The sequence below is a fragment of the Podarcis bocagei genome (assembly GCF_964188305.1).
Source record: "Podarcis bocagei genome assembly, chromosome: 5".
In the NCBI taxonomy this organism is placed as follows: domain Eukaryota; kingdom Metazoa; phylum Chordata; class Lepidosauria; order Squamata; family Lacertidae; genus Podarcis; species Podarcis bocagei.
Window position 1 is genome coordinate 16280770 of NC_138129.1, and position 17250 is coordinate 16298019.

Consider the following 17250-nt stretch of genomic DNA (forward strand, 5'->3'; position numbering starts at 1 on the left):
ACTTGATTTTGTGTTACGTCCAAATCAAGGATTGTGTTTTCATGCACGCTGACAAGACACAATCATCCTGTCGACCACAAACCATGGGTTTAGATTGTTGGTTGTTATGGCTTGTTAGGGAGCAACAAACAATGCAACCTAGTTCAGATGTAACACAAAGCCGAGGCTTCCTGGTTTGTTGTTCATCCCACTCATGCCAAGGGAGGAGCGATCAGGCAGGATGCATTGCTCTTTCCTGATGGCTAGCACACTGCTTGTTCCTGATAAACCATGATTAACCAGAAAGTATGGCTTATCATAGAAGGGACGCGGGTGGCACTGTGGGTTAAACCACAGAGCCTAGGACTTGCCGATCAGAAGGTCGGTGGTTCGAATCCCCGTGACGGGGTGAGCTCCCGATGCTCGGTTCCTGCTCCTGCCAACCTAGCAGTTCGAAAGCACATCAAAGTGCAAGTAGATAAATAGGTACCGCTTTTCTGTGTGCTGCTCTGGTTTGCCAGAAGCGGCTTAGTCATGCTGGCCACATGACCCGGAAGCTGTACGCCGGCTCCCACGGCCAATAAAGCGAGATGAGCACCGCAACCCCAGAGTCGGTCACGACTGGACCTAATGGTCAGGGGTTCCTTTACCCTTTACCTTTTATGGCTTATCATTATGTGCAAATGCCTCCATGGTGTAGCCAGAGGTCGGGATGGATCAGCTGAAGCCAGTGCTGTGAACATCTACACTTGATCAAATGTCAAACGTAATGAGGAGTGTTTTACTAAATCTTCTCTTTCTCTGATGTAACCCAGGACTGGATCATTGCTCCAGAAGGTTATGCTGCGTATTATTGCGAGGGAGAGTGTGCCTTTCCATTGAACTCTTACATGAATGCAACAAACCATGCTATTGTACAAACACTGGTAAGCTCATCCTAATGCCCTTTTCGAACAGCTTGACTTAATCCGATCAATGTCTTTCTTTCTTTCTTTCTTTCTTTCTTTCTTTCTTTCTTTCTTTCTTTCTTTCTTTCTTTCTGAATCACGCGAGGTGTTAGTCATTGTGGATTTTAACAGGGTAAAATAACCTCTAGATATTATGCTGGGTATTATTTGCACCCGTTTTGAGACTTGCTCAGTTTAGGTAGGGGCACTTTGAGGAAAACCTGAAATGGGGAGAAGAAGGAGGTGCAAATAACTTTGTGCTGCTTTGAGAAAGGGTGGGGAGTGGGCTTACAAAGGGCTTCACCTCGCCGCACTTTCCTTTCCTTGTTCAAACATTTAACTTTGGCGGCAGCTGCAGCAGCAGAGAGTGTTCACATTGCGACTGCCTTCCTTCTCCTGGGCAAGGGCCAATAACTGTCAGGAGATAGAGCTTCATGTAGAAGGCAGGGTGTTGCTGTTACTCCTGCAGGGTTACAGATTGGGCAGAGCCACAAGGAGTGTGCTGGGCTCCTTGATGTTGCAAGTGGAGAAGCCTGGGCTGGCCATTCTCAGTGGTGGTACTTCATCGAGCCTCTTGGGCTTGCCGATCAGAAGGTCAGCGGATCGAATCCCCACAATGGAGTGAGCTCCCGTTGCTCCTGCCAACCTAGCAGTTCAAAAGCATGCCAAAAAGTAGATAAATAGGTTCCGCTGCGGCGGGAAGGTAAATGGTGTTTCCGTGCGCTGTGGCTTCCATCACGGTGTTCTGTTGCACCAGAAGTGGTTTCGTCATGCTGGCCACATGACCAGCAAAGACGTCTGTGGACAAATGCTGGCTCCCTTGGTCTGAAAAGCCAGATGAGTGCTGCACCCTTTAGTCGACTCTGACAGGATTTAACCATCCAGGGATCCTTTGTCTTTACCTTTTACTCAGCAAGTGGCTGAGGCCATTTTCAGTGGATTGCACCCATTACACAAAAAGAATTAGTAGTAGCAGGTGCCCAAACTAGGTTTATTAGCTGCTCATCAGAAGAAAACTTTCAGAGGATATGAAGTACTTAAAAGCCTCTGTAAAAATCAGCCAGAGAGAACATAATAGTATTTGTGTGTTTGTAATCTCATTAAAAGATTAATCATATAAAGCAGTCACATAGAAGAAATAGCTTATTAAAATAACTATTAAAATAAATAGTTGTTTGTCATGGACACAGAGACATATATTTAACTCCACCCAAGTTTCACTTTCCTTTCCCCCTGTGAAGAAGTTTTTTGTTTGTTTGCTTGTTTTAATAAGAGCTCTCCAACACCATGTTCTGATTGTGAGAAAAGGCAAAAAGAACTCCGTAATCCCAGTGGAAGAATGCAGTGCATATCTTAACTGCAAAGCCGTACCTATAACTGTTCAAAACCTCAAGCTCAAAATGCAGTTGCAGCCTTCAAATTGCATGCATGTAATTGCAAAATGCATGAGCACTTTTTGCATATTTGCAAGGACCACATCTACCTCTCTGCTGAGCCTTTTCTGCCCATGCTTTGATCTTCTTGCAGTAGATCTTCTTGCAGAGGAAGAAACTATAATTGCATGCTTTGTACAACATCAAAGGCCATTTTCCCTCTCAGCTGCTCCTCACTGGTGTTCAGGAGGCAACCCAAATGCAAAATTCAAATATATTGTTAGGTGATGATACTGTGTCTCTCACTTGAAACTTGAATGGGAATGGCTGTGGTGCAGACTTTTTCTGTCTTTCTCCTTGTGAAAGATATGAAAATGGAAGAAAGTGGTAGTGATGCTGTTTGTTACAACAGGAATGGGAAGCAGATATTGTTGGACTGCATTCCTCATCTTGACCATTGGCCTTGTTGCATTAAAGTTCAACAATATCTGGTGATCTACATCTTCCCCATCTCTGCGTTAAAACACCCAGGTTCTCAAGTTTGGGTCAATAGGAAAGATTTGTGTTAACACCTATCAAAACATTTTGTGATGGTGGCCGTAGAAGAGAAGATGTGACTACCTTGATGTCTTGCAACTTTTTTGTCCCAACAGGTTCACTTTATAAACCCAGATACAGTGCCGAAGCCTTGCTGTGCCCCAACGCAGCTCAACGCCATCTCTGTCCTCTATTTTGACGACAGCTCCAACGTCATTCTGAAGAAATACCGGAACATGGTGGTACGGGCCTGTGGCTGCCATTGAACATTCAAATCGGGAAAGCCGCTTGCAGCTTGCAGAATGTGCAGGTTGTGTGTGCCGTTGTCTTATAACGTGTCGTTAGAAAGAAAAGAAACCCTTCTTTGAAATCATGCCGCAGTTCTTAGGAACACCGTTTCTGAAGTGGCCAAAGAAAAGAAACGCATACACAAGTGGCACCTTGAACAATTTTGGCTTCCAAATAAGCATCATTCTGCAAACTGATGCACAAGGAAAACAAGGACTGAGGATCGGTTTTGTAAACAGGTCCGTACTTCCGTAAGGCAAGCAAAACCTGTCCAAAAGTGCTTTGTCAGGGGGGAAATGAACCTTTTTAACAACAACTAAAAGCCATCTGTAGTGGGAAACATGCTTGTGTGTGTGATTGCATGTCTGTTGTGTCGGGGAGGGGTTTGTAAAAGTTACTTTTAGAGGAATGAATTTTTTGAACTGAAATGAGTGAATTAAGCTGCCTGAATGAAGCAGTGATTCTGTTAAAAATTACTGTGGATGTGTAAATCCTGACTTTTTGTTTTCATGGATGTTTCTATCTTCCCATAACATTTTACATGTTTGGTACATTTCACCACCAAAGCGGTACTGCAATTCTTGCAAAGCAGATCTCAATTGTTGGTGTGTGTGTGTGTGAGAGAGAGAGAGCGCGATTGAGAGATTTACAGCTGTGCATCATGTTCCCCAGTCAAAAGCACAACCAGCAATAGAAATCTAGAATAGTTGTGGCTTATTTGTACATCATGTTCCCATCCTAACACACCGACAGCCATATAAACTGCACACGTATCTGATTCACTGTCATGTATCTCCAGTACAGTTGACTTAATTGTGTGACACCTTGCACAATTAAGCCACTACAGAACTCCTATTTTTATATTTTAAAAATTTGCTGTAAACCAACAATAAAATTTGCAAAACTGGTTCCTTTTCATAACATTTAGCCACAACAACAAATGAGCAGTTTTTACTCTAGGAACAGAAAATCATTGTCATTCTCCGCATCCTTAAACTTTCTTTCATTTGATTTACTTCCAACTCCATAGGCGATAGGAATACTTAGGCCTCCAAAGCAGTGGACCTCTTTTGGTGTCTGGAAGGGATGTGCTTGTCACAAGGATTTTATTTTCCTGAGCAGCATCCTCTCTCAGATTCTAATATTCTGTAGTGCTGGTTTTAATCCTCCCCAAATCTGGCATGGCAGGAGGGTAGTATAGCATGTATCCAGCAGCATTCCACGGAAAAATATTATTGATAATTTTTTAATATTTCTTGTAAACCGCTTGGAGGTTTTATTACCATCCAGTGGCATATGAATTGTGTTAAATGAATAAATAAACACTGGGCAGAGTTCTGTATCTTACCGATGTGGATGAGGAAATGGACAGGATCCTTATCAAATTGGGAAGGTCTGCCACACTGTAAAGGACAGGTCATACATTCAGAAGTATGACTTGGGGGACAGAATTAAATTCAGAAGAACCCATTTGCTGAGAAACTGGATAGGCGTCAGGGATTTTTAGAAAGATTTAGGAACTACAGTTGATGACCAACTTGTACACAAATCAACAGTATGATGTTAAGACAAATATCATTTTAGGTTGCACCGACTGGTAGAACTGTTCCAAAACTTGAGGTGCTCTTCTCCTGAGCTTAAGATGTCTGTATCTGAAGCACTGTGTTTCGTTATTTGTACTACTTTCAAAAAGAGGCTTGGGACACTGGGAAAGTTTTGAGGGGAAAGATACCAAGATTAGTAAATAGGAAGGAAGACTAAAGGAAGCAGGCCTCTGAACATTGGGAAGGGATGACTTAACTTGCAGGATTATTTTCCGCAAGATGAGTATGGCTTTTCAAAAAGCATTTGGAGCACAGAGGATACCTCTATCAAGGACTATTAAGTGCTACAGCTAAATCCCAGTTTTCCCTACATACACATACAAAGTCCCTTCTAAAAATATAATGAATGAACACAGAGATCTTAGGAACAAATCAGACTGGTTAATTTTGTGGGGAGCAGGTGGGATTTGTGTATCTTGGTTGGCCCAAAGCCTGTTTTGCTGGCGAAGGCATGCTTGGAAATTTGTGGGACTGAACAAAGTATCCACAGCAAATTTTGTCTGTTGCTGGTGGGACCTCAAGGTGTTACCAAGGACTCCCCAAAACCCCACATTACCAAAGATGTGACTGAATACCTTTTATACTAATTGGGCATGGAGTTTTATTGTCCTGCATAGCTTATTGTGCCTTACGATGCTAAATACTTTTAGAATGTAGACTAAATTATGCAGAACAAAAGAAGTTTTACAGTTCATAGATAAAACCCCTGTTTTGCCCACCAAATGTTTTGGACCATGATTCTTATTAGCCTTCATCATGTTGGATGGGCTAATAGGAGTCATCGTCCAAAATAACTGGAGGGCACCACGTTGGGGGGAAGGTTGGCCTGAGACAAGGGTGCTAACCTTCAATCCTAGGCCTAAGAACACAGTGACTTGCCCAATAAATAGCCAGAGGGATTCATGTCCAAGCCAGGATCTGAACTGTGCTCTTCCAGACCATGGTATTTGCTGCCAGAAGTAGCAAGAGCAGCTTCGCTAAAAAGTTCCTTACATCCACCAGTCACAGACATGATTTGGTGCAAGAAATATCAGGCATCATAAATAACCAGCAGTCCTCTGTCTCATTGTACATTTCAACGAGGCCTTGGTGGAAAAGGGGAGGGGGGGGAGAAAAAACACCCAAAAGTGCAGCATTCACGTGAGAGAACGACTGAGAAGGTTTGAGATCCACAGCACAGCCGTTGTTGTCATTCAGCGCTTGGGGTTTTGCAAACCTCCAATGAGGGGAGAAGGGTCCTGCTATCACAGTGGGGTTCGTGCTGCGATGAGGCATCCTTTTTCTTAAGGCTGCCCCTAGCAAGCTGGCAAATTGGGGCCCAGGTGAAAGGCCGCATGTTCTCCAAACAGAGCCTAACTGCTTGGGCTAGCCACAGGCGCTTTCTGGCAGCGTCTGAAACCTCAGCTCGTCCCTGGGCCAGCTGGTGCTGATGTGGGCCTTGGTTGGTCAGGACCTCCTCTGAGAGAGGACACTTCCTTGTTCTCCTTCACAGAGTCAGAGGAAAGGTAGAATACTTGTTGCTGGAGCGCAGCCACATGAGGAAGAATAGGAATTGACGTCTCTGCTTTCCTACCTACTTCTTCCTCTGGCAGCATGGGGATGGGGGGTTGGTCTCTGTGGGGAGGAGGAGTCGACCCCAGATAGGGTGCGTGTATTGCAAGAGGGGCGCCCACCCACACCCAGAAACCCTTTAAGTGATCATACCATCATATGCAGTGGTTATACAGTGACCTCAGCATGTCTTTACCTTCACTTTCTGATCAGGAATTCCAGTCCACATTCCCCCCCAAAATATTTTCAAAAAACAAATTTCTTTATTAAGAAAATGCCTATGGGGTTCTTCGACTCCCGAGGCTGCCATTATTAAAAATGCAATTACAAGTTAAACAAGGAGGATTTGGTATTCCAAATCCAGAACTATATTCCCCAAGCTTATTTATTGTCAAATATTAGATGCTGGAAACTCCAAACTAGTGATAAATTTTCCGAATTAGGCAATCCTGGAATATACATATATAGCTCCTTTATCTTGATGGACAGCATTGGGATCAGAGTACAGTGGTGCCTTGCAAGACGAAATTAATTCGTTCTGCGAGTTTTTTCGTCTTGCGAATTTTTCGTCTTGCGAAGCACGGTCAAGTCGCAACTGCGCCTCTTCAAGCAGTTTTAAGAAAAAGGAAACAAACTTGCAAGACGTTTTCGTCTTGTGAAGCAAGCCCATAGGGAAATTCGTCTTGCGAAGCAACTCAAAAAATGAAAAACTCTTTCGTCTTGCGAGTTTTTCGTCTTCCGAGGCATTCGTCTTGTGAGGTACCACTGTATATTAAAACTTTTTCTCGCAGTGTTTTATCTCTGATCAGAAGGTATATAATCAGATGCTGGTGTATAACCACATAAAATTGGTCTGGGCCAACAAATATTTCACACACAAGGCCCTGCAGCGATGTCTGGCTTATCTGTTTGTTGTGGACTATCAGGGGCCTCCGCAAGACCTATCTTCTCCCTCACTTAGCTTTGCAACAGCCCATGCCAGAGAAGGCAGGATGGGGAAGTGCCTAGACCTCTGGTGCGTTATTATAGAAAAGTTCAGCCACCTAATTATCTACTTCTAGGGGTTTGATAAGCCTTGTTCAGGGAACTCAGATGCTTCTTTTAAGGCTAACGATACATAAGAAACACCTTCTGAGTGTGTACGCGTATATTATATGGGTGAGCTCCAGTGCCTTGTTGCCCTGTTGGTTGCTGTTCTATAGGTGGCATAAACCGTTTCACTGTATACCCTCCAGTCTCTTCTTTTTAAGATATGTTTTATGGGGATATTGTTTTTCCTGGGGTAATAAATGGCAGGCTTTCTGCCCATCTCTGTGTAAACTCCGCATTGTTTGTACATGTTTGTGTAAATAGTTTTCACGAAAGCAAGAACAAAAATTATTTATTTCAGCTTCTGGATTTTTCTCTCCCCTCCAATCACGTTCAGGAAAAAAATATATATCTTCATCTCTCCTTTGAGCACATTTTGTTTCCTTATTTAAAGATATTTATTAACAACTGTTGGCGCAAAAAGAAAACTATACATTTTGGGTCCTCCCCCCCCCTTAGAGCAGTTGTTTTTAGAAGGTTGTTTGTACAATTTAATCAAATAAATCATTGCTGTTTTACATGTTTTAAAGAAGAATGCCTAGTGTTGTGTGTTGATGTGATCATTTCTCTTTTTTCCTCTGCTCTCCGCCCTACCTGTGGTTGCACCCCAGACCTTATTCAGAACTTGAGTAAAGTACCACTAAGGTACACTCAGGATTTCATCTGTGTACTTATAGTCCATCCTGCGCACATGAAGATGAGTCACAAGATCTGTCCTTTCGAGAGATAGGCAATTGATTTAACGTGTCTGCCATGGTAATTTCGTTGGCCGTGTTAGCAGTGCAGAAATGATGAACTTATAAATATGTCAAGGCATCCTTGCTAACACTGCTAGAAGTAAACCTTTATTTATTCAGGCTTGCCAACCCATGGTCTCTGCTTACTGTCCCTGGTTACACACCATAAGAATCCTGGGAACTGTAGTTTTTTAATGGGTGCTGGGAATTCTAGCTATGTGAAGGCTGAACTGCAGTACCCAGGATTCTGTGTGTGTGTGAGGGGGAATCATGTGCTTTAAAGTTCCCCAAACTCCATCACTATCAGCCTCCACTGCCTCCACTTCACTCTAGTTGCTGGGCATGTCAATCGTCAACTCGAAACATAACACAGTGGTACCTAGGGGACGCGGGTGGTGCTGTGGGTTAAACCACAGAGCCTAGGACTTGCTGATCAGAAGGTTGGCGGTTCGAATCCCCGTGACAGGGTGAGCTCCCATTGCTCGGTCCCTGCTCCTGCCAACCTAGCAGTTCGAAAGCACGTCAAAGTGCAAGTAGATAAATAGGTACCACTCCAGCGGGAAGGTAAATGGCGTTTCCGTGCGCTGCTCTGGTTCACCAGAAGCGGCTTAGTCATGCTGGCCACATGACCTGGAAGCTGTACGCTGGCTCCCTCAGCCAACAGCGCGAGATGAGCACCGCAACCCCAGAGTCGGTCACGACTGGACCTAATGGTCAGGGGTCCCTTTACCTTTTTATCCTATGCAGTTACATTCCTTCTTTCCCCCTTAGTCACAAGGCCTGTCAGTCTACTAGATCTCAAGATCACCTAATATTGGGGAACTCGATCACTGCCTGCCCCCCTTGCTTTGATTCATTCCTACCTCCTATTTCCTTTTATTCCTAACTGCTTAGATTATGTGCCATGGTTACTTGTCAACAGTCACAGCAACCACATAGCTCTTAATGCAGAAATGTGGGGGTGGGGTGGGGGGTAAGAGCCCCAAGGAAAAAACGTAAATCCATTGCTGGCAGCCTTGCAAAGATGCCCAGTTGATTCTAGCACAGCTGTCGGCAGCTGTTTCAAAGAATTAGGAGGTAAATTAATTCTGTTTACTGCTGACATAGTTGAGAGATTTAGTCATTCCAGTAAAATTGCAGAGGCACAAGAAAGGCAGGGGGAGAGAATTGCTACGGAAACATCAGCCAAGAAGTTGAATCTCTCTCCTTTCCCCCACTGCCCAATTTAAGTGGCTATATTTCCAAAGATGCTGCCAGCATTAAGATTCTCTCCTGACGCCTTGACACCACTCCATGGAGAGTTCTTCCTCCTGAGGCAACATATAGAGTAGCGGTTAGAGTGTCAGGCCAGGTCCTGGGAAACCAGGGTTCAAAACTTCCTGCAGTCGTAAGCCTCACTTTGGACCAATAACCACCTCTTAGCCTAACCTACCTCACAGGGGTGTGGGGAGTACATAATGAGAACCATGTACTCCTAGTGGTGCAGCAATAAAACTGCTATCACATTTGCAAAGCTAAGCAGGGTCTAGTATGGTTTCAAATTGGACAGGAGACTGTGTTGAGATCCCTGCATTGCAGGGGGTTGGACTAGATCTACAATTCTATGATTCTACGTGCACTACCCTGAGGAAGGGCGGGATAGAAACGGAACAATAAGTAAAAATAAATAAATAGGCTTGTACCCAGTGTAGTGCTAAGAACAGTCTCGGCGCAAGGATTTTTGCTTGCACAATGGGACTCCCTCTAAATCTGATTTGGGGGTTCCTCCAACCCTCTGGAGCAGATCTGGGAAGAGCAGCGAGGAGGAGAGGAAGCAAAGGCTGTTGTGCAAGTGGAACTTCTTGCACTGATGATACGGTTACGCAGCACTGTGTTAGATACAAGCCATAAAGTTTGAAAACACTTGTTTGCAGCAGAAATATTCACTAGAGACATGCCTCTCTATGTTCCCCTAATTGTTAGACAAATGTGTGCCCGTTATTCCAGAAACTGAACTGGAACCTTGCACAGAACATACTGAGGTACCCCACTAACTCCAAGAAGGTACATTTCCTACTGTTTCCCATATTCAGGATGTGAGTGCCATTTCTTCTGTAGCCAAAGCAGCACTACATGCCCCCCTCAAGAGACAATATACCAGCAGACTCAGGGGAACCGCAAGGTTCTCTCTTATCTCTTTCACACACGTGCACTCACATATAATATGTGACATCCAAAAGGAATGGAAACTCTCAAAACAGTCCAGTGAAATCTGAGCACATTGAGTGGTCATAGAGCTCTGGCTGAGTGATGAAGGGGAGGGAATGGAGAATTGATTGAGCTGAGGAGCCATGGAAAAGAGTGCCTGGGATCCTGAACAGCAGCACTTCACACTGCAACACTTTGTTGCAGATCCTGCTTGTGTCTCCAGTGCTGTGGTGTCAACAGGGATCATATTATGCTCCTGTACTACTGCACATTTCAGATGATCAGGTGGGAGAAAGACAGTCGCCTTTGGTGACTTTTCTTGAAGCTCCTTACCATCTTATTTCTCAGTCTCTTTCAGTATTCATGCTGCCAGGGTGGTTGGAATTAGAGGCTGAGACAGCTCTGTGTGTTAAAATATGGGACTCCCCCAATTGCGTGGATTCAATTTTGAGAAGAAAGCAATTGGATAACTTAAGTGGTGATGAACCTTCATAATCGTGCCAAACATTTACTTCTCTCCCCAAGCACTTTTGCACAGCAGAGGTCACTTTGGGGATAGAATAGGTGCACGAGAGAGGAAGAAATTCAACAGGTGCAGTTTCACCCACCAAAGATAGGGAAAGCTGCACCTATTGAGCTTCTACCTGCCATAAAGATCTCACAGACAAGGAGTCCTGTTAAGGGGGAGTAACTGGATGAGCGATGAAGCGTGAGCAAAGTATTTGAAAGGAGCCCAGCGCAGGGTAGGGAGCAAATATATTCTCAGCCCAGTGCTGACGGCGAAGGGGTATTTTGGTCAGATTTCTTTACTGCAACATCCTTAACCCAGCCGTTAATGTATCTGGCTCTGATATGAACTTTGGCCCGGCTAATAGAGGGAAACTATTCAAAGTTGGTGGATTTATCCCTATGCAATGTGCTACTGATGTGTCAAGTTCCTTGGATGACTTCACATAAACTATGTGAAAGTGGAAAGATGCCGAGTCTGGAATGAGTTACAAAGGGTCAAAGTTCAGCTATGTTGTCTCCCAGTTCTCTTGCAAGCGAAACCACTTTCCCCCTCCGCTATTTGGGAATCTTATTTAACTGTTACCCCTAATCCTAAACACATTCGCTTGGGTTGGGGGTGGGGGGCAGGTTCCATGGCTGTCAATGGCGTGTGCTTGTTCCAAGTAAATAATAAATGCATTCATTGGAGGGGGAATTAAATTGCTAGTAAATTTATTGCAATTATGTTAAGGCAGCTCCAGTTATTAGATGTGTGCAGTATCAACACCAACAATAAAACCAGTACAACACACACACAACTCAACAGAAATTTTTTATATGAGTGGCTGACACTGTAGTTCATTTCTCCTTTCTCTGAAGTTGCCCCACCGACTTGAACTACATTGCTCCAGAGAAAGTTATGTGGATTTTTTCCATTTATATATTATGTTTCTATCTCACATTCCCTCAAGGTGTTGTACCTGAAGCTCCTCCCCCCTCCCCATTTCATCCTCACAACATTCTTGTGAGGCAGGTTAGGTTGAGAGATGCTGACTGGCCCAAGGTATTTTTAATAAACAAGTAACACCTATTCCCCACACTCCTGAAAGATTTGGGACTCATATTTATATGAGTCACTTCCCCCCGACCCTCCCGGTTAGTTTTTGCAGAGTAAGTTTTTCATGACAAAGAAAAGTGAAGACAAAACGTAACATTGCAGATGACAGAATGTTCCAGGTTCCCCCCTCCTTTCTTTGGTTAACCCATCCATTATTTTGGTTTCACATTACTACTGAGAAGTCGGCTGTAACAAGGGCAAGGTAAAAACAAGCACGTACCATACGCAGAATGTGCAACGATAAATACTGTTAAGGGCATCTGGGTTTAAGAAGCTGTAGTTAACTTTCTGTCAGCACTGCCATTGGAAACTCTTATTTTCTGAGATTTATATCTTTATTTTGGGAAGGGAGCGGAGAAGAGGGTGGTGGAAGAGAGATTGGATTCCCTTGGACTTCAACGCATGAGTTTTAGCTATCAAGCGTTTATTTTTGTAGTTTGTGCTGCATGCTGTGCGGGATGGGTTCAATTTGTCTGTTATGAATTTCAGTGGATCATGTAACTGTAGCACTGTTTACCTCCATTTTTTTTAATTTTTTTTAAGAATGATTATTGACATATTTTGTGCTTAGCAGGAAACCAAGGTCCCCTGCAGACAATGGTTCTTGTTCAGAGCACTACAACTGTAGGGCAACAGAGGCATTTTTCTTTTCTTCTTTAAAAGGCTCACAAATACAAGCCAAGGGTAGGCATACGGTGGCAGCCATCTTGTCCTGCACATCTTGGACTCGGCCAAGGGTTGCCTCAAACCAATAGCATGAATCCAAACAGCAGGAATTAAAGAATGAGCATCCCTGGCCAAGAAGTCAGAAAATAACAGAATGTGTTAGAGGCAGCACTGCCAAGAATCTGAAGAACACTCCAGAAATATGGTTAGGGAAGACGTGGATAATGTCTGAGCTGAAGGCTTGAGGAAGCAGGTGTTGGTTCTTCAGGGAGCCATGAGGGCTAGCCCAAATGGATCTGCTTCCTGGGGTAGAACAACAAATGGTGCCCACACAGGCTGCATACACACTCCTATTCATCCTGCACCCAGTACACTCCCACCACTGGTTTGTAATGTGGTGTGCACCGAACATTTGCTCTTGGTAGTCCCACCTGCCTCAGAAGTTCAGGGGTCGTGACCCAGGAGAGGCCATTCACTGTGGCAACTTCAAAGTTGCGGAACACCCTCACCTCAGAAGTGTGTCTGGCTTTTCTGCTATACCAGAGCCAGGGCTTTTTTGGCTGTGGCTCCGATCTGGTGGAACGCTCTGTCACAAGAGACTAGGGCCCTGTGGGTCTTGACATCTTTCCGCAGGGCCTGCAAGACAGAGCTGTTCCACCAGGCCTTTGGCCAGGGCACAGCCTGACTCCCTCCTTTGGCAATCTTCACAGAACTCTAGCCCAATGGTTGCCATTAATTTGATTGGAATTAATTTTATAATGAAATGATTTTAGAATGTTTTATCATTTTACTGTTGTTAGCTGCTCTGAGCCCGGCTTTGGCTGAGGAGGGCGGGATATAAATAAAATTTATTATTATCATTATTATTATTATTATTATTATTATTATTATTATTATTATTACTGCTTTTGGCGAAAGCCGAAAAATCATTTATTCAGCGTCTTCAGGAAAGTGAGGGGCAGATGGGACTTGTCAACCTGGGAAGGTAGCCCATCTAGGAGAAGGAAAACTGATCACAAACTTCTGCTGCCTTGTGGGCAGTGCTGTTTTTCTAGCAAAAGAGGTGCTGGAACTCACCATGAACTCCTCCCTTGTTCTCTTATAATGGCAATGGTGCCCGTCTGAGAGGTGCTGGAACTGCTTTCTGGAGAGTTCCGGCTGAAGAAAAGCCCTGCTTGTGGGACACATTTGGGAGAGGAAAAGGCTAATGAGTAAACCCTACACAAATTTGGATTGGAGTCCCTAAGTCCTTGTACACCTCCTTCTGTAGTCAAGCTGGTGCCAAATGTATTGCTCTGCTTTCCTTTGGACCACATCAGTGAGGCTGAGAGGGGTCTTGTTGTTCTGGGCAGCCCAGGATTCAGTGCCCAGACTTGCATCCCGGAGACGTCACTTCAGTGCTGCTAACTCAGCAAAAACGATGCAATTTGACTTCACCCCTGAAGGTGCACTCCATTGTCTCTCGAGTGCGCCAACAACCACATTTGTTACCCCTGACATTGACTCATCAGAAGAAATAACATGGAAGATGACAGAGAATTTGTGCATGAACCCAGCTTTTATGGTGCATTTCCAAATTAAAGTCAACTTCCAATCATAGTCTGTTCATATCAACTTATTCATTGCTTTGGTACATCTTCTCCCACCACAATTAAATAAATAATAAGCCACCTCTTCGGACACTGCGGCAACCCTGAAGCACTGGTGTGGTTATAATATGTCATGCTGTTTTCTGAAAATGTAGTGGTTTGACCACTTAGCCAAAAAGTTGGAAAATGAAACCTTCAGCTTTCTTTGGGGGGCAGGAAACCCACTAAACCACCAATAGTAGCCTCTTGGGAAGCTAGGAGTCAGAGTGAATGGAGTCTGCCAAAATGCATGGAATTTCCTGTTAACACCACTAGACCACAAATTCAAAGCATGTCAAATTTAGCTGGGGACTGTAACACATGGAGTTACAACTTTCAAAGGTAGATGTGCAAAAGCATGGAACTACACATAAATGCAATTATGACTCAAAGCACAGGTTGGATGAAAATCTGAAGGAACATGGATACAAGTGCTGGTTAGGAAACTTCAAGCCCTACCAACTTTCTAGGAAAACACATTTGTGTACTCACACATATGTATCTTCCAATTTTGTAAAGAAAAAGGGACAGAAACATGTCTCATGTTAGTGCATGTTTACACAGAACATTTCTAACACGAAACTTCGGAAAAGAGGAGAAAAGTTGAATGTTCAGATGAGGGGATTTGGAACAGTAGACTATGCCACTTGAGAATGAAGATTTGGTGAGCAATTATTTGGATCTTTCAGTGACCACATTCATACTCTGCCTTGAATTCAGTTCGTTGTGATCCACTACAACACACTGGCTTGTGGAAGGTTCCACCAAGTTAGACTCCCTTCCTGTGGGAAGCTAATGTGTCATGGAGAAGGTCTGTCACCTTGGATGAAGCTCCACATCTTTCCAGTGACTCATGCTCTTGACAAATGTTCTCCTGCCCTCTCAATCACAATTTCTGGGAAGCAGGAGAAATTGTATTGAACCTAGCGGCGAAGCTGTGAGGGGAAAACATAATGGTAAAGGCTTTAGCAAATTATAGCTGTAGTCCTATAGCCAGCTAGCTGGCCTCTAATGGACTGTAGAATCTTGTAGAAGTCTTATTTCACTGGTGAAGATGAGCTCCTTTAGCCAGTTCCCAGGGGTCTTCCACATCCAAGACAAGATCTGGCATGGATGAACATCTGGCATCTGAGGTTGTCCTAGCCAAGCGTAACAAAACTGTAGTGAGGAATTCAAAGCAGCACTAAGCAGATCACTCCATCAGTGCAGACGTTTCTCCTTGCCTGGTTGAACCATCTCTTCCTTCTGCCTGCTGCATGCTGTTCTGGGGGTTCTCCTGACCCCCCCCCCCGTGCCAATTTGAGGGTAAGCATGGGGGAGGGGGGAGGAAAGACCCATTGTGCTCGAAGTCCTTGCACAGGCTTCCATTAGCAGGACTTGTTAGTTGACTCCATCCAGCCCATGGTCTACAGACCTTAGTGATCTGCAAGCTTCATTCAGATGGTCCATGCCATGTTTGTAAAAATAAAAATAAAATCATATAGCGTCTAACACAGCACATTGCAATTGCTACAGCTGTCAGACAAAATCATTAAATGGTCTGCCAAGACCCTCAGCAATATTTAAGTGTTTGTGTGAAGTCTGAGAACCACTGTTCTAGGCAACGAGTTAGTCTCTTGTAATGGATCTACCATAAACACTGTGATGGAACCCGCAAACTATTTTTTTAAATAATATTTTTTTATTAAAGATTCTCTTTGTTTACAAAAATACATGCATTGTCTCTTTTCTCAGGTTGTAAAGTCTTTTCCATATATCAGTTACATCTGATGTGAGACATTAGTGTTGTATATAGAATAAGGCTAGGGGAGAAGAAAAAAGAGGGAGGGAGGGAAGTGGTAAACGTTGGAGAGGCGATACCTCCACAGGCACATACCTCCACATGTGGTTGGAATGCTCCAAAATCCAACCGTTCTGGACAGCAGTCCTACAAGACATATGCAAAATAATTAAACAGGTATGAGAACTCACCCCAGAACTGGCCCTATTGAACATTTCACAAGATCATAATGCCCACTCACATTATAAAGAGCTTATAACCCACCTACTCTCAGCAGCCAGAAGCTGCTGTCAGGAGTAAGCATGGACCAATGGTATCGAATAGTATAGGAAACAGCCTTACTAGAAAAGCTAACCAAGAGACTGAAACAGACATGGCGACAAAGAGAAGAGGACACCTTCACCCCAGTATGGCTCCCCTTTATCACATACACAGCCCAACAAGACAACAAGAACCCACTGACAGCATATGAGTCAATATGGCTTACTTGACCCAACAATTCCCCCCCCCCAAACAAATCTCACTTCAGCCAACTAAACACAACCAACTATGCCCTGGGCCCCACAACCAACCTCCCTCACTACCAAGGAAATATAATAAACAAACAGAAAAAGAACCTACCCAAATGATGCTGACATAAAACCCCCACATACACACTAAGTACTGTATAAGAATCTGCAAACCTTTCAACTCTGATCAGATCTCCCCCCTCATCTCATTTATTTGGAAAGCAATGGTGGGGAAGCCCTGAACTGGACCAGAACCCCAGTGCTGAGGGAAGTGGTTAAATCCACCCATCTGCCATTTTCCTGATCCAAATTGCTCCCTCCTACTGCCGTTTACTCTGTTAAAGCAAACATACTTGTGGCTGCCTTTAAAAGAGATTAAAAGAGTTCAGAGAGCCATTTCCCAATGTCTTGTCTTGTTAGCCTCTGAAATAGCAAGGCTTCTCTCCCGTCCATGAATAAATACCAGGTTACATTCCTGCAATTTCCTCTGAAACTTATCTTTCAATCTTCTTAATCCAGTTACTTGAGCATCTTCATGTTAAAAAAGGGGGGGAATGGCATCAGAATATAGTGATGAGAGTGTAATTTCAAGAGCCGCAGAGCTATATATAGGCATTGCTGAACAACCAAATGAACTACTTTACTTCTGTCAACCACAATGCCACTGAGATAGATGAATTACTGTCATTTCCAAAATTGCTAGCTGCAGAAGAAACATCCAAGACACTATCGTGTGCTCTAGCAGTGGCACTGACAAATCCACTGTAAT

General features: G+C 43.9%; 1 protein-coding gene across 2 annotated transcripts in view; it reads left to right on the plus strand.

The window, feature by feature from the left end:
- Nucleotides 1-4031, plus strand: part of BMP7 (bone morphogenetic protein 7) — an 81977-nt gene extending 77946 nt beyond the window's left edge. For both annotated transcript variants that reach the window (XM_081196458.1, XM_081196459.1), the window contains exons 6-7: nucleotides 795-905; nucleotides 2953-4031. In XM_081196458.1, coding sequence (XP_081052584.1) covers nucleotides 795-905; nucleotides 2953-3102 — 261 coding nt within the window. In that variant the 3' untranslated portion in view covers nucleotides 3103-4031. The remainder of the gene's footprint in view (nucleotides 1-794; nucleotides 906-2952) is intronic.
- Nucleotides 4032-17250: the final 13219 nt, after the last annotated feature.